The sequence below is a fragment of the Mastacembelus armatus genome, chromosome 16, assembly GCF_900324485.2.
Source record: "Mastacembelus armatus chromosome 16, fMasArm1.2, whole genome shotgun sequence".
NCBI lineage: Eukaryota > Metazoa > Chordata > Actinopteri > Synbranchiformes > Mastacembelidae > Mastacembelus > Mastacembelus armatus.
In genome coordinates, this window is record NC_046648.1 from 14,766,854 (window position 1) to 14,789,323 (window position 22,470).

A 22,470-nucleotide genomic window follows, 5' to 3' on the forward strand; every position below is an offset into this window, starting at 1 on the left:
TAGTAGACAAATCATTTGTAAAGTATCACATGTTTGTGTTTGCAAACTCACCAATTCTAACAAGTGTGGCAGTTTTATTAAAATGTAATTCTCTCTCAGTGTGCTTTTCCTGATTTCAGGACATGATAAGGCTCCTCACTTGCATTTATTGTGGGAGCTTATTTAAATAAGTTGATTTGAATTAAGGAAAGGGTAAAAGAATCCAACTTAATAATTTCACATTAACAAATAGGATTTTTGGACCTGATGATAGACTAAATGGCTGGTTGGGATGGTGATTTTTAATAACTTAGGGTCAAGAAAGGTCATAAGGTCATAATATTAGCCTTAAGGGGCAATTGAAATGGAAGTTAATTTGTGTTGACAATGGTGCTCGATTGTCTTTGTTAATGAGAAGACAGTGTGACAGAGACTTATTATGCCTTGAGGTACAAAACATATGCTAAATACCTTCGCACACAGCCTCTGGGTCCCAGAGGCAGATGGATAAACTTAAGTACAAGCAGTAAATGCAGCAAAAGCACAATGTAAAATTGGACTACACACCAAAAGTTCTGCAGTTAAAGTGATGTTTGAATAAGAGTAGGATACATGCATATCTGTAAATAGTCTAAAAGTTAAAGAAGTCATCATACAAAACACCTTGCTTGTTTTCCAGCAAACCCAGCCCTATCCACCACTGATTTCCTGGATTAGGTGTGTTCAGTCTATCAGAAGCTAAAAGATACTATCTCAGATGACGGTATAGTGGGGAAAGACAATGTGAATTGGTATCTTCCAGCTTTTAATTGACTCAATACACCAGATCCAGATAATCAGCAATAGGTAGAGAAAGTGTAACTGGAAAACAAGCAGGATAAAGTTGCCAACCCTTGTACTGTTTGAATCTGCAAAGTCCCCATAGCGCTTAGGTTAAAGAAGTGGACTAAAAGTGTAATATTTGTCTTTCAAATCTCAATGAGATTTCACCTGGTTCAATAAAAGGTAAATTAGCAAATGTAGCAAAATATTGTGACATAAGTGATTTGGCCTCATTATTTGATTTGCATTAATATATCGGCAATTTCTAAACTCTTGAATTTTCTCTCCATTATCATGCTAAGAATAAAATAGCCTGGCAAATGCACATGTGCGAGATATCTGCCATAACCAGTAATGGTGCAAGCTCGCCTGTTGGATCCCCCTCAGTTTCCTCCACAGCAACCATCAAACCAACCTCCCTCTCTCTCTCGCTTGCTCTCTCTCTCTCTCTCTCTCTCTCTCTCTCGCTCTCTGTCTGGCAGGGCTCGCGGGGCTTATGTGTCTGCTAGTGTACGGAGAGAGAGGGAGCTCTGCTTTGAGTGACGTCACCTCTCCCATGGCGTCACATTGACGTAGCGCATACCAGCCTCTCTATGTGGAGGCAGAGCCCACATAAATGCACTATTTGACTTTCTCCCCTCAGACGGCGCACATAAACAAACGCGAATTACAACTCCACATTTTGCACCGGCACTGACGCGCTCAGCTCACGAGAACGGACGCAGACACACTTTTTACACTCGGGATTTTTTCATTTTTTAAATTTTATATGTCGTTTTCTCTACTTTGTGTACTTTATAAGACGAAAGAAGAAGAACAATAAACTTTTCCACAGCCAGTGCATCCTTTACCTCTCCGATATTAGTTTTTTGTCTTTCTTTTTTTGTATTTTTATTTCTCCTCATTACTTCGACTCTTGGTGATTATTCTGGATGGGAATAGGATACTTCATGCGAGGTTATTACCACATGTAAAGACGGAACCGCTACAGCAAACCAGTAAGTAAACTGGAAATGAATGAAACGCTGATCTTGCGCCGTGTATCGCACTTGCTCTATCGCCAAACTCACACAGAACCAAATACGAGGACTCAGCTTTATGCACGGTTTACATTATATTACCTAAAATTTTGCTTCATGTTGAATTTCTACTCTTATCATCGTCAGTGTTTGGTCGGTCCAACTTTGTGCTTGTAACTTGTTGATAGCTATGTGAAGCTCCAGTGCTGTTGCTGATGTCGTCTCTGTGTGATCGTGTGTGTGTGTGTGTGTGTGTGTGTGTGTCTGGTGTCTCCAGGAGCAAATAAGGCTGAATTCAAATTTAATTTGCGCTGGGAAGGTATCATATCCTTTCTGGTTGTCATGGAAATCAGATGCCTCTCAGTCACACAATGAATAGTGGAGTCAGACGCACTAATGGTCTGAGTGGAGAATAGTCTAACCTACATTCAGGCCGAAGCCAAGAGAGGAGAGCTGAAGCTCTTTGATTTCATGCCATGTAGGCTTTTTCTTTGCCTCGTGTTGGATTGTCTGTTAAGCTGTGCTGTTAATGAGTGGTTTGAAAGTCTGGGATAGTGGGTATGTTTTATACTATATGCCATTTCATTGATCTACTGTACTATACTGTTTGTCAGTTTAAGTATATTTATTGCTGGGTCCTGGTCTGCTTTTTAGGATAGGGTAGGGGTGATAGGGTGATGGCCAAGCACAAATATTAGCACTCACATTGTCTTTGTGAGGACATCCTCAGTCATTCACCAGAAAGCCACATCAAATTTCAGAAGCCCTCTGTGAAATATTTCCTAGACACCTCTGACGACAACACGGTCATTGTATTCCCACTACAACAGCTGTAAACCGCTGGGCAATCCTTTGAGTTTATTATATAAAAAATACTATAGTGCTGAGTTAAAATACTTCAGCAACTTGCTGATTTTACCTTTCTTTCTTTTACGCACGCACTCAGTCGTGCACTCAGGCACTTCTGATAGTCTCCCTCTCAGGACTGATTTACAGTGCTCACATATTTCCCTGGTCACTCCTTTATGTCCTGTCTTTTCTCTGTCTCTGTTTGCTGGAAGCCTTGGGCTGTCCGTGGTTATTGGTGTGAGGGGCTACCGGGGGCTATCGGCGCTCCAGTGCGCGTGCTTTGCAGCTCTTATGTCGTTCTCCTGGTTACCGGTACGCGCAAGGCCAGAGTCCCACCGGTCGGTTCGGCCTGAGAAGAAAGTGAGAGGATCCATTTGTTCATTTATAAAAAAAATAATGACTTTCTCAGTTTTGCAGAAAATGTTTTTTACCAATTTAAACGTGCCACTTTATTTTTAACAACACAGAAAGATTGTGACAAGAGCGCATTTACGCACAATTAAGCTCTAAACTTCACAGGTTCATTAAACAATGTGGCTTGTTAGATTTATATATATATATATATATATATATATATAATTTCCTGGTGCTGCAACCATTTACTTTTTAAGCGTAAAGGTTTTGTTTGTACTCGAAAAGCCTCGCACAGTATTGAATAATGACTTAAATTTTCCAAATTGACCATGATTAAATAAATGTTATGCAGCATGACTTGTTTGTTTACTCTGGTTTGTTTTTTCTTTATTTCGACATAGCTGAAGGCTCTGTTAGGCATTAAATTTGTATAACCGTATCCTGCCCAAATAATCGTCAAAAGAGCGGTTCAATGTTTCATCTCAGTGTTTAAAAAGTGACTGCTCTTTTTTGCACAACGTGGTCTAGTAGGATCTGTTGACATAAAGATAAGAGATGAAGGCGAGCTGAAGGTACCTGTTATGAGTGCAGTTGACCGTACTGATGTGGATACGGGGAGATAGAGTGGTCTCTCGACTTGACCGTATCCCAGAGGGTCTGCGTATCTGTCAAAATGAGAGAAAGTGTGTGTGTTTGTGTGCACATAGATATATGGAGAGAGAGGGAGAGAGAGAGAGAGAGAGATACAAGAGTGTGTGACCGAAAGGGGTCGCTCTGGGCCATGAAATCCACTGGCCACGGTGCGCCCTGCTGCAGTGAGAGGGAGTTTCAGGCGCACGGCGCACTGGACTCCGCTGGTTTACTTACGGGTCCGACTCAGTTTCTCGATTTATCTCTCTTCTGGATGAACCCTGAGCAGGCGAATACGGTGGTGGTCAGAGTCAAGAGAAGTGATGGCGTACAGGCATTGGCGCAGACTGCTTTTCTGAAAGTTGTCACTTTTGTAGGTCTGTATTTGGAGAAGTTGGGTACTGTTTTAGCCTGCTTGACACTGTATCAAATTGAAAATTATAACAATAACGGAGCGTTGCTTGCTGTTAGAATGAAACTTGTCGCCCACGTAAGTGTAAGTCTTGAAATGAGCTTAAAGTCCTTAGTTGTGGTTCTTATTCTCTTTGTAGCCTGTAGTCAAAGTCGTATTTTATGTCAAAATTGCGCTATATTTAATTTAAATGAGTAAATTGTTACTCTTCTATGGGTTTGCATGGATAATGGCAACGATTTATACCGGTTTCATTTAGAGGCATCTGTCATATGCGCAGAGTAGTGTGTATGTCCTTATCTGCTTGTTTCATCTCATTTACTGACTTTATCTGTCAGAGTAGATTTTTGGTAAATGCCTATCTATTTTTAGTGTTAAATGAAATGGGCCCAAATGTTTTGGGTTAATAGAAATGTAAAATTGTAAAATTGAGCTTCACCTACGATTTAAAGTTTAGCCATCAGTTGCTGCTTACCTATGAACGTCTTTGACTTTGGATCATTGAAGGGCGGGGATGGCGGTGCCCACATTTTTATTAAGCCTGCCGCCACATCACTGGCTGTAACCGAGCCGTCTCTCCTCCAGACATAGGTTCGGAAGAGCGCGCCCAGCCGAGCTCGGAGCCCCGGCGATCGGACACTTCCTCTGCGACGCCCGCCGTGTCCTCCCCGCTCCAGGAGCCCTGTCCCAGCCGCAGCCACGCCACCCCTCAATCCCGGACACCCAGCACCATTCAGCGCGAAACTCCTTCACCAGGTACGAAGAGAACCTTAGTCCCTCCTTTTCAGTTTCATCTTCTCTTTTACTTTCTTTCTTTCATTACTTTTTTCTGCACTTTATTTCCTCAACTGATGCAATTACTTGGGAGTGTTGTGGCACGGGTCTAATTGTAATGTGATAGCGCTTTATTTGTAAGTTAACCTCGAAAACCCATATTACCGATTGAGGCGTTAAGTCAGATTTTAACGACAAATATGTAGATCGTTTTATTTATATTAAAATCCAGTTGAAAATAGTAAAGTTTTATGAACAGATTGCTCTTTACCCGGTGATCTGTGCGCTTTAACCCGTGTGTGTTTGTGTGTGTGTGTGTGTGTGTGTGTGTCAGCTGGCAAGTGCGGACTGAGTTGACATTTCAATCATTAGACAAACTGGCAGAAATAAACGAGGCAAACCTAAACACACCTAAATACAGAAGTGGGTGAATTACTTAGGTGATAGACACCGATCCTTTAAAAGCCTTTATGACTAAAGATGACAAAATTCTGACTAGATTTTTTGTATTGATTGAGTTACATTTCTTTTTAATCATTATTGTATGCTGAACCTGGCAAATAAATATTCAATATCCAACTATTTTCACCTCCGTTTTTGCTAAATTAACCAGATGATAAACCCCTCAAAATGCTTTGTGTGTGTGGAGTATGTGCATATGAATGCAAATCACTTTACTTGCTGTGTGAGAGGCATCTAAAGTCAAACAATTTATTTCACAATTCACTGAAAAGAAATTCTGTGTTTTTGTATTCATGTCTTCAACTTAATGTTTTTATTTGTTAGATCTATGGCATTCTGACAATGAACAAGCGCGCTCAGTTATTGGAACAGCTGCAGTTTGTCCAGTTGAAATGCACACCTCGAGGTTAGAGACTGTTTCCCTTCGCCTCACTATGCTGCACCACCTGTGTCTGACTCTGCTTGGGTTGTCTGTCCTCCTGTTTGCACACACACCTGCTTGCATGCAAGTGTAATAAAAGCAATCTGATGGTGGGGTTGGAGTGTAGGAAGTTTTCCTCCAGATCTGCTTTGGTGACACAAAAAATAAAATCGCTCCACTGATTCAACTCTATTTATGTTGGTCATTGTGTGAGGGTGCACGTTTGTGAGCGTGTGCGTGCGTGTGTTAGTGAGTGATGACAATGCACACCACCAAATTTACAGCACAGAAGAAAATGAGAAGTTTGCAGACACAAGTGGTTTTACAGGTTCTTCTCAGGATAAGGGCACATGTGGGCAGAACTCTCATATACAGGTTGATGTTGACATATTGAGCCCATTGTGATGAAGTATGTATAAATAAAAATTCACCTCAAAACCTAATATATATAAAATATATGTGAATGTATAGATACTGATATAAAACACTGTATATGACAGGTGGGGGGAAAAGCGATAAACACTCCCTACAAACTATACACGCAGAAATGGCTAACACTGATCTGAGGCTTGACCTACTGACACAGCACAGAGAGCTACAGGGTTTACCACTAGTTCTCGCTTGTCTCTCCCTTCTTCCTCTGATGTCGACTCGTTTGCAGAAGTCTTTAAGTATAGCCCAAAAAGGCGCCATGACGCCCATAACGCTCCGTGTGTGTGTTTTTCCACGTGGGCTGAAGACCTGGTCATTTGTAGAAGAAAAAAAATGACGTGATGACGTTTAATACACGTAGGCCTACAGTTTGACTCACATCCTCAATTTAAAAAAATCTTTTGGCTTATAGTCACTACTGAGACATACTGCAGACCTTTGTATACATGCTAAGTTTAAATAAGTCTTGAACCTGAACTTAATCAAATAATATTATGGCTTTAGGCTCGAATTGTTTTCAGATTGTTGTGTTTTTCTACCACCAGGACCTGAGAGGTCACTTTATAGAATAAATGGACTAAATGACCTGCAGAAATACAAAATAAATACAAGAATTAATAAATTATGTTATATAGATGAGTGTGTCCATACGTTTTTTTCAATTACTTAATTCATGCTTTCAATCATCCTTTTGTTTTTCGAGCCCTTCAGCTATAACTTCTGCTGCCCTTCAGGTATAATTTAATTGCTTTACAGCGGTTAAAGTGTCACTCTGGCTCTTCAGTAGTGAGCGGTATTCAGTGTTTATTGGGCATAAATGAAAGCAAGTTGTACGCAAATTTAATTTTGTTTTGTTTTGTTTGAATGACGCAGTAGAAAATATTCAAATAGGCCTACAAATAAATTGTGGGTTTTATGAAGTAACAGGAGTTTTATTTTGATTGCGTTAATAAATGCACTATAACTTAAATCCCATGTGAGCGCGTTTGAATGGAGGTATTTCCGAGTGCTATCACAACAGCAGGACCGACATGTCCCGTATTTGAGTAGACAAACATGACGCGCGAGGAACCTGAGGCTATTACGGTAGAGCGCGTGCATGCTGGGCGTCAATAGGAGCGACGCTGTGTTGACACTTCCCTGCTCAGGAGCGACAAGCAAACAGCACAAAGCAATGGCTGCGCTGAGACTCATAACTGATTAGCACACACACACGTGAATACATGCTCAAGAGCACGCAAACGCAGGTGAAGTGTATTACGTAAGGAGTTTGATAAGGAAACAGCATATAGTCCATACACACACACACACACACACACACACACACACACAAACGCACTTACACACGCACAGATGATGAGGTGGTGGCCTGCTGCTGTGACTGTAAAATAATTAAATCAAAGGGAAAACTCAAGACTCACTGACTGGCGTCTGCAGCAGTTAGAGGAAATATGTGTGTGTCTGTGTTTGCCAGTGTATGCATCTGTGCGTTAACTCATTGTGTGTGTGGGTTGTGCAGCAAGCATCCAGCACCACCATGGGGTTCCATTATTATTTAATGTTATCTCATCTGCTTTGCCATCTGACTAACCAGACTACAGTCACACACACACACACACACACACACACACACACACACACACACACACACACTCACACACACACGCCCAACCCCCACCACACACACTCGTCCCTACACACTCACACACACACTTGGTACGCACACATAGAGATTCTTGGATGTGATGGTTGTTTTGACCACTTCGTCGCTTCAGAAATGTGCACTGATGAAGTACAGCTTCTTTAACTGAACTCACTGTAGGAGAATCAGCAGTTTTGTGTGTGTGTGTGTGAGTGAGTGTGTGCACCAAATAGTTCTACTAAACCTATTCAGTGTAGTGCAAGAAATATAGAAGCAGGAAATTGAGTAAATGGAAAGATTTGTTCAAAGCTTTTCATATTCCTTGAAAGGTGCATTCAGAAAACTTTTCTAAGATTGTGAAATCTCTGACACCTCAAGAGCTGAAACAACTGCCTGTTCCAATAGAGCTGTGCAGAGTTTTTTAGTTATTCACAGTGTAACTGTTGTCATAATCCACTTTTTAGCACTACCTTTGCATGCACATCTCCAATAGAGTCTTTATCCTGCCGATTTGCTGTAGGGTTGTTCCTGTATTGTGCTTCTGTGGCCACTCCCCTTCATGATGTCTTGCTTATCTGTTTAAATCAGTGTGTTAACTAATATGTCAATAAACTTTCTTCTCTGATTAATGACTGTTGCTGTATTGCTATAGTCTACTAACACCATGAGAAATGTTTGTGGAATACATGCGGTCTGATGTGCCATGCAGCATTAACCTACGTGTGTGCTCTGTCTCCCTGGCAGACATGCCCTGTGTGCAGGCTCAGTACGGGCCCGCCCCTCCAGGCTCAGCCTACTCTGGCCAGTCCTTCAGTTACCAGGGCGACAGCTACAGCTCTGACATCATGACCACTGACTACACCAAGCTGGACTTGGGTGGGGGTGAGATTTCCGCTGCTGCTGCAACCACCTCCCTCCCCAGTTTCAACGTCTTTGTGGAGGGCAACTACGAGCCCAAATCCTCCTGCCTCTACCAGATGCCTACACACAGGCCCACCATCAAAAAGGAGGAGGAGAGCTACCCAACTGCTCCACCACTGGAGGCCATGTCCTCCTCCACTATGTACTTTAAACAGTCACCCCCCTCAACTCCCACTACCCCTTCCATGCCGCCCCAGCCCGGCACCTCCTTCCTGTGGGACGAGCACTCCCTGGCCCCTCCATCGCACCCCCACTCTCTTGGCTCCAGCCTGGAGACAGGACCCCTCAAGTCACCCCGCTTTCCACATTTCTATCAGCACTCGCCACCCCACAGTGGAGGCAGCGTCGGTGGCGGTTATGAGAATCTGGGAGGAGGAATAGTTCGCACCTCCTCCTCTTCCTCCTCCTCCTCATCCTCAGTCTCCCATACTCACGGTCCACCCCTGGAGCAGTCCATGTACCAGCTGCACCGTGGGGCTGGGGGTAGCAGCTTCGCATTCCGTTCCTTGGCTCTTGGGCCCTGTGGCCCCCTGTTAGGAGACAGCCTGCCCTCACCTCCCCCACGTGGTCCTCAAGGAGAGGGCACCTGTGCAGTGTGTGGAGACAATGCAGCCTGCCAGCACTATGGCGTACGCACTTGTGAGGGCTGCAAAGGTTTCTTCAAGGTAAAAACCCTTCAAAGCAAAGGTTTTAATCAGAACTTGAAACTGCAATGATTTTGTCTTTTATATCAGTAGTGAGTCTTGTGGTTACTGACAAAACATGGCCCACATCTACTGTACCTTTAATTTTTCTTCTCCTGTATGCCTACAAGTCTGTGTATCCTCTCCTCTTGTTTTTGTCCTGTGCGCCCTACAACAGGCACACAACCAGATGCACACACTCAGACTCACAACTAAAAATATCACCTAGTATCTGCACAACCAGCTGAAACAATTTTCTTGCACTTGCTTCGCTCCCACTTTCCACCTTACTTTGTGCTCTCTAAATGACTTTAAAGTCATTCCGAAAGCACAACACACCCACAGGGGTCATCTCTCTCAGCAACTAAATAGGCAAAGTTTGAGTATGAATGGTCTGCGTATGCGCATGATTACTTGTGTTACATGAGCACACAGGATGATAAAAAAAAACATATTCTCTCTCAGACAACCAGGGAAAATTGCCCTCCATGCTTGACAGTCAGTCTCTCCAAAATCAAGTGCGGTGAGAGTGCAGTGGAAAAGGAATCCTCATTGAAATCAAAGTTTCCTTTCAGTGTTCGCAGTGAATCAGTGGCAACAAAATTGACCACAGTTTACTGACATAATACACGGGATGTTATGAGTCAGTTCGAAATTTGGTTCATCAAATGATTCAGTGTAATACTTCTCAGTTAACTATCTCACATACCATGTTACCGCACACGTGCTCACACATATATAGTTTAACATCGCCAGTTAGGTGGTTTTCAGTCAGTCAGATTTTTCATTTTCCTGATGCAAGTCATAAAACCCCACAGACATAGCAAGAAACTTCTCTGGCACGTGCAAATGGTACAGCACTTCATTCAAATTACAGTTAACTCCAACTCAGTGACAATGAAGCAATTTCTTTGCACAGTATTTGAATGTGAACATTTTCGAGCACACTTGTTAAGCATTCAATTGGCTGTGTGAGGCAAGAGAGCAAAATTAAGTGACAGCAAGGAGGGTGTATATTTAATTGAATAATGCCGCTGGTGGGTGGAAATGGATTATCCTTCTTTTCAATTAGTTTCACAATTTGTTTTTATTTAGTAATTAACAACAGCAGCGTCTGGTGGCATCAGGCCGCGGGCTGTCTGGTTGCTGCAGCGCTCAGCAGCCGCTCAGCCTGTCAAACCTCACTATGTTTCCTTTACAGTACAACTGCATGCAGATGCAAGCAACCATGCATGCACAACATATTCACATAACCACACATGCACATATAAAAAAACATATTTATTCATACAGCAGCATGAACATGTTTTTCACTGATACATGCTGATGTAACAGCAGAAACTAAAAGATGCCTTTCATACACCTGCTCTTTTTCATATTCATATTATGGGACACATTACCTCCATTATCCTGATGGTTTTATTGTCCGCTAAAAAATATTTTCCTGAATATATTTAATTATACCTGATTAGTTATTACACATTAAACCACACTCAAGTCTTGCTGTAAATTATTGTTATTTCATTAGCACAATTTGAAACACATTTTCACCGTGAATTAATTTTAGCTCTTAAACATGTAGTTAGTTTTTCCTGTTCATTATTGTACTAGAATAATGTGTTTCATTCACTGGTTTCCATTAATTTAGTAAACCCATTCAGATTTTGATTTTTTAAAAATCAAGACTAGACTTCAGCTTTTAGTGTAATACAAACATTATGTTAGAAACAAAAAACAGAACATTGAATAGTGTCCTATTTTTATGCATCCACTAAAAAGTGACTTGCTTTAGCTGCATTGCACACGATTTCTATGCTCCATTACTTGGAAAAGAAGGCTGAAAAACAAGCTGGATTCTAACATAGAAATACATTTTTCACTCATATGAAACACATACATGATACATAAATTATTATTTTATGCATTGGGGAAAATGTAGCCAGATAAGCACCCATACACATTCACAGACCCAAATCAGGTTGTAAAAGTTAAGTTAAGCAATTTCTATTCAAAACTCACAGATATGTTTTCACTACAAACTGCCCTTGCACAAGCCCAAAAGACACAGAGCGAGAGTCTGATTGCCTCAGTCTGATTGCCTCAGACTAAAAAGCAAAGGAGAAGAGGGGATAGAGGAGACAGAAGGAGGAGGAGAGGGGATAAAGTCCCTTAAGGCTTTTAATTTAAGCCAAGGCTATTAGCACATGTTATATGTCAAGAATCTGCCTTTGCATACCTCCATTCCAGCCCCCACAATGCCCACAGCATTGTGTGAGCTTCTGTGAGCATGTGTTCATTTGTGAATTTAGTGCACATAACTCATTTCTCAATTCTGACTCCTCTTCCTTCACTTGAATTAATTTCTTGCACACAAAAATGCAGATTTTAAGTAGTTTTTTTTCTCCCCATAGTGGAATTCAGCTGCAAACACGAAGATAAATTACAGGACAGATGAGATTAATTTAAGTTGGAGAAAGTATACCCCACACTCTCATGCACACTCTTTTAGGCTGGTCCAAATAGTACAATAGCATGAGAAGTACAAGAAGGATCTGCAGATTTCATAAGCATATTGACATAATTGAGGAATATCAGGGACCGGTTAGTTACACAGTATTAGCTCTGATAAGTTGTGTCTCTACTGAGACGCCAGTCATGCTCCATGCTGCTTATTAGAAAGCAAAGTCACAAGAGTCCCAACCACATGCGCGCACACACACACACACATACACATACACACATGCACACACATACACTCGCAGAAGAGGACACAGCAGGAAACAGACCAGTATTCAATCATGAAAGCTTAATTTATCAGATCCTCATAATTACAAACCAGGGTTTTTCTTGGAATCAGCTATGTTGTAAACTAGACCCTGCCACTGAAAGGAGAACCTTCTGCCTCCAAAAACACAGGGGTCTGCTCCAACCCTAAGCCACTTTCACCTAAACTCCCAATATGCTGTAGGCAAAGCACCAACTCTTATTGCTAAAACAACTTTAAAGAAAAAAAGAATTTCATCCTCAACACCCAAAGTTTAGAATCTGACACTAATCTAACATATTAATCTGACTTTGCGTTTGGACACAGAAGAAACATATTAAATTGTCTTTAGACTTTGTGCTGACTTTTCTGCCAAGTTTTAAAGGTGTAAATAAATGCAGGCAAGATGCTGTGTGCATCATTCAGCGTTATGTTTTGTTCAGACTGCCATTAAACGGATGCTGCTGTCTTCCATCAACAACATTAATAACCATGACTAACTTAACCGGGCGCTCGTGGGTCACTGACCACTGAAGAGATGAGAGGGAGACGTTCACCGCGATCTGCGGAGCCATGGCAACCACTCTCATCCGGCGCTGGCGCCCATTACGCGCCAGTTCCGCACTCGCGCCAGAGCATATGGAATAATTGGTGTGTTATTGGTCTCCCGGGGGCACGGGCATGTGTGGCGCGAGGGGTTCCTAATTGGATTTATTTGTTTTGATGTGTTTTAGAGGCGTTAAAGAAGATGGGAACCCGCGACATTTTCCGTGCGTTTCGTTTGTTTATCAAAGTTTGTTCTGGTGCTGGACTGGCTTATACCCGAGTCATATTTTAACAGCGGATAAAATGTACACACTTTGCAAATTAAAATGATTAAGTGTTATAGCTTTTTTAACATTTTTTTTTTTAATTCTTGTGTAACAGAGCTGCATCCCAGGGAAAGTCTTGCACAAGAGTTTTTATCTTTCTGCCAAAGACGCGTGTAAAGATTGACATGACTCATGGGGTAGTGTATCACCAAGTTTGTTTCAGGCTATAGTTGACCACCTGAACTCAAGAGTATAGGTGGTTTCGTTTCCAGAGATTTTTTTTTGTTTCCGCATTCTCACACAGCACTAAATATAAAAAAGTTGCATCCAGCTGCGTCTAGCTGAGAAAATTGTATTCTGTTCAGAGAACTTTTCACCAGAGCTCTTATCCCACATGAGAGCCTTTTAGCCACAACTTTATCTAGTCCCAGGTGCGCGAGATTGGTCCATTGGTACGCGTGCAAGCACCCATTACTACCTCTGTTATTACTGTCGTTCATCCACGCGGATAGCGTATCCGGCCCCCACGTGGCCAGTTTCTGATTTCATTTTAATAAGGTCAGTAATAATCGCGCTAGCCAGTCGAGGGGAAAACAGCTCCCGCGGGGCCCATTCAAAGAGGCGCCATGCGCTAGGCCCCGAAGGTGCCAGGAGCTGACCCGCGAGCTTCACAAATGATCTGATCACGCAGATCTTGCGTTTGCTGTCCCTCTGTCTCGCGGGACCCGTCTAGGCACGCCACGCGCCCAGTCTCCATTGTCAGCTTCGGCGCTAATACAATTGTCCCTCCTGCAGGCGAGGCTTGTTGGGAAATTAATTTTATCTAATTATACTGATGTCACCGCCGCCTTTCAGCGCGTAATTAAAATCTGACCTGCGAGCTTCTGCATTCATTCTTTGATGAGGAAGAGGAAAAAACAGAAATTGAATTAAACAAATCAAATATTGGGTGGCTGATTGTGTTTGGAGGCTGATTATTGGTATGCTTGTTTCTTCTCTCTCCAGCGCACCGTGCAGAAAAACGCCAAGTATGTGTGTCTTGCCAGTAAAAATTGTCCTGTGGACAAAAGGAGACGCAACCGCTGCCAGTACTGCCGCTTTCAGAAATGTCTGAGTGTTGGCATGGTAAAGGAAGGTAAGAAACCACACACCTGTTTCTCACTTAAAATGAGCCAGGAAGTGCAGCACAAATCTGCCATGCAGCCAGCAAAGATGAAGTTTGTCTCAGCAATCAGGGATTAATAGACCGGCAATAAATTGACCTGTGGCACCATCACACACATCCATGCAGCAGGAACTCCCCTCTAGAGTGCAGGAAGACTAGTATTAAATGCAGCCCACCACTCAATACCAGTCACCTTTAAAATCTCTGAATTTTGGATGATTTCAAAGGGTTGAAAGAGGCACACTGGTGCCCATCCTGCTCAAAGATTCTCACACTTTCCACCTCTTCATTTGTGTCATCATATCTGATTTGGCTGACTATTATTGCACTGCAGAGATGTTTTGCTGATATGCAGAATCAGCGTGGTGCTCTGCCCTCGTTTTCTCTAAGGCTTCTCACCTGTCTCACACATGTCATGTAATACCCCCACCCACATACTCACATTAATGCAAACAAACCCACGCACTACACACACTTCTCTATCCCAATAACACGTGTATGCAGCCCATAGAACAGCTCCACTGCCATCTGCTGGCTAGTAGCTTCCTGTGTAGGATTTGTGGGAATGTTAGAGCGTTTCCGTGGAAAAAGACTCCATTCAGTTGTGGTTACACTGTTGTAAGATACTGATAACCAGTCTGTCAGTAGGAGAACAGAAGTTCCTTGTGCATGCATGCGTAAATATTACCAGATACAACTGAAAAACATTTTGTCTTCTGTCTTTTCTGGTTCACAGTGGTGCGCACCGATAGCTTGAAGGGGCGCCGAGGCCGTCTGCCATCCAAACCAAAGAGCCCCCTGCAGACAGAAACATCTCCTCCTTCTCCACCCCTCAGTCTGCTTTCCGCTCTGCTCAGGGCTTATTCCCACTGCACGCCCCGTGACCTTGACTACAGCCAGGTAGCCCTAGCACCCAACTCCTTTCATTTCAGTTATAGAAATGCACGTGTTTATTAAGAAAATATGGCTGGTTTTAGAAATTTGTTCGGTTATTTATCTCTGTCCATCTCCACAGTTCAGTGCTGCCGACCCTCCTTCCTCCTCCTCAGATGCTGAGCATATCCACCTCTTCTACAGGCTGCTCACAATCTCGATGGAGACCACACGGTGCTGGGCAGACCGGCTGCCTGGCTTCTCTGAGCTTCACCGTGAAGATCAGAACCTGCTCATAGACTCTGCCTTCCTGGAGCTGTTTGTGCTGCGATTGGCTCACAGGTAAAAAGAAACAGATACACACAGAAACACTTTAAATTTCACTTCTATAACTTGTGAGCAGATCTTCACTGACATGCACACATCTAAAAGATTCTGGGTTAACTTTTCTGCAGTACAGTACAGTGTGTAACTGTGCTGCCAAAGCTATGTACTGCTGTGTTGGTGTATCTCCAGAGTAGGAGGAGTGGAGCTGAGTAATCACCATATGAACCAAATTATGAATGGAGTCTGTAGCTATGACAGCAGCTACACCCACAGAGTTCCGCTCTGCTCGTCTGATATCTGACGCACAGAGAGCTCTGTGTGTGTTCTGCAGGACATAACTGTGCTAACATTGTGAAATTTGAATTGACAGGATCAATTCCATCTAAAGGCCGGTCAGCTGAGAAACTGAAAAGGTCTTCTATGGAAGGAAATACATGTTCAGTTCAGCTGACTGAAATAAAAACAGAATCAACTTCATTTACCTCATGCATTTAGTAAAGTGTGTGAGTGTGTGTGTGTTAGAGAGTGTGTGTGTGTGTCTTTCCCTCGTGGATACCTGTGGTGCCATTATGACTGCCCCGGCCCATCTTTGCCTCAGAATTGCCCTGGGTTACCAGTCTGCTCTTGTAAGGCATGTGGCTGGTTAAATTTATGGGAAGGAGGGGGGTCAGGCTACAAGCTCATCCTTTTGTCTTCACTGTTGTCTAGGACAGAAAATCAACACAGTCACACACACAAGCGCACTTACTCACACACACACTGATGATGTAGAATCCCAACTTTCTCTCCTCCTCTCAGGGTAGGTCCAGGTGCAGGGTGGGTAGAGGATGGGTGGTGGCATCACAGCCGCAGCAGGAGGGGGAGCTGGGACTCTGACTCACACTAAACGTCGGACTCACAGGGGCCTCTATCAAACACACACATGCTCTTTAGGCACCGCTCATCTTCCCATCAGCCAAACTCCCACGGCACAGAGGAAAACACAAACCCTGCACTGTCTTACTTTCTCCCTGTTCTGTGAGAGCATAATATGCAGCCTACACTCCCATCTCCTTGCTGATGTGGCCCTGCGGTGACCCTGTGTTGAACTCAGATGCCTTGCAGACCCCCGTGCAAGCGTATGTTTGTATGCGCATGAGCGTGTGTGTGTGTCTATTTGTGCTCAGTGTGTGTAGAGTAAATTTGCTCCGCTCTTCTGGGCTGGCATTGCTGTAAGCACCCCGTTACCAAACTGTTTCTGTGGTTATTGGTTGATTACCGTGGTGACAGTGTAGTTAGGGGTGAGTGGAATGTGTGGCAGACATCCAGCTGTGTGTGTGCATCTGCCTGGCTGCTTGTCTGCCAGGCTGTCTGTGTAGTTTTGCTCATGTGATACTATTAGACAGGGATCAAATAGTATTTTGGAATAATTCTTAGCATTGCTGCTTATTGTACTAGTTGACTGTGTTTAACCTACTTGGGACAATGCAGACCTTATCAGCTGAGACATTTATATTGAAACTGTTTTATTTTTTAAATTTATTTAAATGGATACTGGTATTGAAAGTAGTGTACTGTTACTGTTTTAGAAAAGATAAATTCCACATATTTGTTTGAAGTAGAAGATTAAATGTCCATTTCCCAGCATATACCTGTCAATCATTCATTCAAATGCAGTGTTGCTACACACTATTCACAAAGAAAGCTTTCCAAATATTAGAGTGTAGAATTTCATATATGCAAACCATTTAATGTTAAATTTGGGGGAAATGTTAAATATATACAAACAATATGTGGAATTTTTACATTAAAAAATGTAGGTTTGTGATTGAAGGTTGCTAACTTGAGCCTTGACAGAGACAAAATTATACAAAAAGATTACAGTTAAAAAGAATCAGTTTAAGTTAGTGCCCCTTTCCCAACACCTCTTTTTATTTTCTCCATTACCCTTAACTTCTTTTTCCAGTCTCTGGCTCCCAGATGAATGTTTTGGTCTGATGGGTCGTGCTAATTGATTTTTTTATTGGTATGTGAGACAGAAGTTGTTCTTATGGATATGTAGGAATGAAAGAGTTGGTGATGTACAGTTATGTGTTCCTCAGAGAGTGGGTGAACTGTAGCTTTTAAACTGTAGTAAGGATAATTAGACACAAATGATATTTCAACTTCTCCTCATTACTGCTAAACCATTGTTTGTGCAGGGGATAATCTGAGGCTTCTTCTCTTTCCCTCCATCTCCCTTCCTGTCTCTCTATTCTCACCATCAGCTGTTTTCCAAACACACACTTTAGCCTCCTGCGTTTGTCCTGCATCTTCTATCTGCCTTAGCTTCATGCAACTATTTGTTGTCCTCTTGAGATTTACCAGCTAAACACTATATCAGCTTTCCATGGAAAACAATGTTCTTTAAGGGAGAAATATAGGCCAGCCATAGCCCTCTGTCATTCAATGCTTGCTCTCTCTCCTTCTCTGCTCGATCGTAAAAACGTGGGATGTTGTTTGTCGTGAGTAACTAATGGTTAAATACATATGAGAAGTCTTTTTAGTTCCTCATTAAGGCTTTGTGTTCCCACTGCACACCACAGCCTGGGCACATTAAAGTTGTAACAGTTTACCTATCTGCAAATACACACACACATAGAGCAGCCCTCTGCCCTAACCCTTCACCCCGTGCTGCCAAAAGGAAATGCAGGAATGTTTTAAAATGCTATAATTTGGAAAACCCAGCCTTAATCAGCTGCATGCATGTGTTTGATGTGTGTCCTGTTTGTGTGTGAGTGCACATACTGCCAGGTTTTCTCATTGTTTTTATTGTAATTGTTTCCTTGCACCGGTATCTCAAAGCATATTTACAATCCATGAGGGAAACAATAGCGTTTTACTGGGTGAGTGTTCTAACCAGAGTCTTTGTCTCTTTTTCTTTCCCTGTTTCTCAGGTCGATGCTATCAGAGGATAAATTAGTGTTCTGTAACGGTTTGGTGCTGCACAGGTTCCAGTGCCTTCGTGGGTTTGGAGAGTGGCTGGACTCCATTCGGGACTTCGCCACCCACCTCCAGAACCTAAACCTGGACACTTCTGCCTTTGCCTGTCTGTCCGCCCTTGTGCTTCTCACAGGTGAAAAAAAAAACAAAAACAAACACTAACATCAGATTTTATATCTCAAAATCAACATCAAAGAAAAATAAAATGTGAAATTATATCTCGTATCACCAAAAATAGCAGCCTGTAAAAAGTATATTACTATTAGACATACAGTTGTCCTTTTCTACATGCATACAAGCTCATCATATGAGCTGTTTTCACATAAATATACACACACACACTTTCTTTCCTTTGTCCAATGCTTTGGCTATTGGTGAGTCAGTGTGGCAGTGGACAGGTGGATATATCCACTCACGTCACAAATGCTCAAAGGCACATGTGTGTTGCCACACATCCCTGCCTGAAACAAGAACCCGATACCCAGAAGCACCTGCCACACACCTGGCCCTCTAATCAGTGTGCATGTGTGAAAGAGGACAGCCACGGCTTCCCCTGCGAATCTACGACAGTTTGTCAGGAAAGTTGAAATAGGTAATTGCCAATGTAGTGCAGGGTGACACACGTCACCTGTTAAATGAAGTTCAGACTTCATGTCAAAGTCTGAATCTGTACATAAATGTTTGATGGGTTAAATACCCTTCCCCCACACTCAGCTTCCTTACCTCACCCTACCCCCACCACCTCCTCCTCATCATCCTCTGTCTAAGCTCTCTAACCCCATCCTCACTCTCTGGGGGAGCACTTAACTCTGTGCCTGATCGACCAGCCCACTGTGGAGTACAGCTCTGGAATGGTGTCTGCACTGTTCTCAGTGGCACTCTGCCACCTCGGCAAAGCACACAACGCACTGCCACGACAGAGCCGCCAGAGCCACCAGGCGATCGACCGCTTCAGAGTGGCCGGTGCAGAAAGAGAGTCATCGATCCCTCTCCAGGAGCTCACGTACATAGAGAAAGAAGTGATAGGGAGAGCGGGGCGAGAGGGAATCGAGAGTGTGTTAGAGGTCTGAAAGCCAGAGCGAAAGGAGGGCTGGAGTGACTTTGCAGCAGCAAACAGAGAACAAACAAAACAGCTACATAAGCAAACAATAAATACACTTCAGATAATGGATACCTCAAAGTGAGACTGGTCTTAGTGACAGCCTCCCTGCAGCACGGCCTGGCTTGTGTATGTGCTTGTGTGTGTCTAGGGCTGGACACCCTGTTCTCTGTAGAATGAGTTAGTGTCACATTAAGCTTTGTACGGGTGCCACTGGAGTTGCTATGGGCAGCAGTGTGTGTTTGTGCCTGTGTTTTTAATTTCATTTGGCTGCTCACAGGGCCGAATAATCAGCTAATTGTTGAGCACTTTTGTTTCTGTCGATGTCTTAAATTGCAGGGACTGTGTGTGTGTGCCCAAATCTTTATATATATGTGTGGTGTGTGTGAGTGTCCGTACACAGTGTGCAAGGGGCTTATTAGGTTAGACTGTGTATTGATCTGTAGTGAGTGAGACAGGTTAAGGCCTGCTAAGAACATGAGCCATACGGGCTAATGAGGTGGAATTCAATATAAACGAAGATGTTGCTAATGCTCTTTCAGCTGAATGAGCTCTGATGTATGTGTGCGTTTATGTGTGTGTGTGCGTGTGTGTTTCTTTTTTCCACTGACTTAATATTTCTTCTAACATCTCTGTCTGTCTTTCCATAGAGCAAGTCCCAGGACTGAAGGACTCAAAGCGGGTGGAGGAGCTGCAGAATAAAGTGATTTGTTGTCTCAGAGACCACCTAGGTTGTGGACCTTCTTCCTCCTCATCCAAGGCTGCGCCCCCTTTGAGTCGTATTTTGGGTTTAAGGGCAGAGCTTCGTTCCCAGAGGACCCAGGGCCTTCAACGAATCTTCTACCTGAAACTGGAGGATTTGGTACCGCCCCCTCCATTGATTGACAGGTTCCTGGACACTCTGCCCTACTGACAGTATGGACCGACCAGAAAGAGATAAATCCACGTCACATCCTGTTCAGGCCTTTCCCCACAAGGAGCACACACACACACACCTCCAGAAGAGAGACTCATTCCCCTCCAACTGACGCAGAGCCAAGAGGGACAATGACATGTTTTTCAGGACAGCCAACTAAATGCTTTTGACCAGAATAACAGAGAGTTACTCAAATGCTTTATCACTTTTTGTTTTGTCCCCTTGTGTTTATCCTGGGGGAGGATGACAAGAATGAGATGAACAACAGAATAATAACTTTTTACTGTCCTCGCTTTGTCTGGGTGGCAGTTCATGCAGCAAGAAAGATTCCCATGGGTTATGAGTACTGTTAATCTGTGTTCTGGCCTCACTCATCCAGTCTGAGGACTTCTGTTTTATTAAAGAGGAAAGGAGAGGCATTAGTGTCAACGAATGTTTGCAAAGCTGAAGACATCCAGTTAAACACAACTCGCTGTGTATTCTAGTTCCTCTGTTGAAAGGAGGAAGGGGTGTTTTCATAATGAAATGTACTGAAATGTCAGAGGTCATTCAATTTAAGCATAGACACATGAAAGCATCACAAAGCAGGATGCAGATATTTCATAAACACATGGAAGTGGCTTTTGAGTTGGGCTCTTGATTCCAAGTGCAATTTCTTAAGTGCTATCTCACCACAGAAGGAAGAGACAGAAGGAACGGTTTAATTTCAAACTCTAAATTATTTTAATACAAAAAACTTGTCCTGTACTGTAAGAAGCTAAAAGAAATAAAGGCAGTCTCTATCTGGCTATAGACAGCAGAGGAGATACTGTGCACTAACGATAGATGACTGAGTCACCCAGACTTGCTCTAGTATTTTTTTTTATTAACTCATTTTGAAATCATAGGTCGAGTAGGAGTGTGGAGGAATGAACATGGACAGAAATTGGCTTTTGAAGCACTTAGCACCCTAAGAAGGGCTAGAGGCACAAGACACACACCCTACCTGGTCGCACAGACGATGCAGAAAGAAGGGTGCTCGACAGATAGCTGTATGTCCAGGGGTGAAACATTCCACAGTCATGCTCTTTTTCTATTTGTTTCTATTGTGGAGGCCGTGTGAGAGCGTGGAGGAAATGGTTGCATACTGTCTTTGTGTGTACACTTGGAAAAGCCAGGATCATATGCATGGTGTGTGAGCTGCCATGGCCTGTCAAAACAGCTCAACCTGTGTTTGCGTCTCTGACTGCGGCTCTATGGGGATCTAAAGGGGCCTCCACCACCCACTCACACACTCACGGCAGCAGTTTGAAATATGATGAAAGCAAATTATAGAGTTATATATATATATATGTGTATATATATATATATATATATATATATATGTGTGTGTGTGTGTGTGGATATATATATATATATATATATATATATATATATATATATGTGTGTGTGTGTGTGTGGATATATATATATATATATATATATAGAACTAATATTTTGAAGTGTTTTTAGCTTTTTCAAATATTGTACGAGTTGTGCATTGTTTTTTGAAGAAGAGAAACAAAAAACAAAAAAAGTTGAAAAAAAGCTGTTTTTTCAATGTCCCTCTTTGGTTTGAGTTTCCTGTTCAATTTTTTTTCTTTCTCTTTGGTTCACTGGATTTTCTGTTCAGCACTTTGAAATCATAAACTAGTTCTGATTATTCTGCCCAACTGAGTCCTGTGTTTTGATTCTTCAAAATAATTTCCTCTTTCACACAAAAATGCAAAATAAAAACCTGACTGTTTTTAAAGTAGACAAGAGTCCAGATTTGAGCATGTGTTTCTGCGTGTGTCTATGTGCACCGGTTGAGACACAAAAGCCTCCTGACAGGTAAAAGGCCTAGTCTCTCTCCCACGGGACTATGGGCTCTCAAAGAGACTGGAGGGGAATTAAGAGGAGGGGGGGAGCTTCATGTTAGCATGAGGTCCAGATCAGCCTCCACCCTCGTTAAACACCATCGATCGCCATGGTGACATTTCTCAGCACATGCCGTCTATACTGTCACTGCCATCACTCACTTGCCCACCCTCCTACGCAACAGCACAAGCACTAACACACACAAACACTCTCTCTCAGACAGCCAGGTGATTGATAGTAACTGTGGTAGTGAAATTGTGAACAACTCTGGGTGT

The 22,470-nt window shown here is 42.8% G+C and overlaps 1 protein-coding gene across 3 annotated transcripts; it reads left to right on the forward strand.

The window, feature by feature from the left end:
• The first annotated feature begins 1,443 nt into the window (after window positions 1–1,443).
• nr4a3 (nuclear receptor subfamily 4, group A, member 3) lies at window positions 1,444–21,641 on the forward strand. Of its 3 annotated transcripts, XM_026317382.2 has the most exons (9): window positions 1,444–1,799; window positions 4,651–4,821; window positions 5,626–5,707; window positions 8,541–9,382; window positions 13,982–14,111; window positions 14,878–15,041; window positions 15,157–15,356; window positions 18,257–18,435; window positions 20,052–21,641. In XM_026317382.2, exons 3-9 carry the CDS (start codon window positions 5,644–5,646, stop codon window positions 20,312–20,314), a joined length of 1,842 nt encoding a protein of 613 aa, XP_026173167.1. In that variant the 5' UTR covers window positions 1,444–1,799; window positions 4,651–4,821; window positions 5,626–5,643; the 3' UTR covers window positions 20,315–21,641. The 3 variants fall into 3 exon arrangements, with proteins under 3 accessions (XP_026173167.1, XP_026173168.1, XP_026173166.1); XM_026317383.2 differs by lacking the exon at window positions 5,626–5,707 and having other exon boundaries at window positions 1,670–1,799; XM_026317381.2 differs by lacking the exons at window positions 1,444–1,799; window positions 5,626–5,707 and adding an exon at window positions 3,833–4,030.
• The last annotated feature ends 829 nt before the right edge of the window (window positions 21,642–22,470 follow it).

Excerpts from the sequence above, each read along its gene's own strand:
- nr4a3 (XM_026317381.2), top strand. The coding sequence starts at position 3,928 with ATGAACCCTGAGCAGGCGAATACGGTGGTGGTCAGAGTCAAGAGAAGT. Across the intron at positions 14,112-14,877 it reads TGTTGGCATGGTAAAGGAAG|TGGTGCGCACCGATAGCTTG; the intron begins GTAAGAAACCAC and ends TCTGGTTCACAG. Across the intron at positions 15,042-15,156 it reads GTGACCTTGACTACAGCCAG|TTCAGTGCTGCCGACCCTCC; the intron begins GTAGCCCTAGCA and ends CCATCTCCACAG.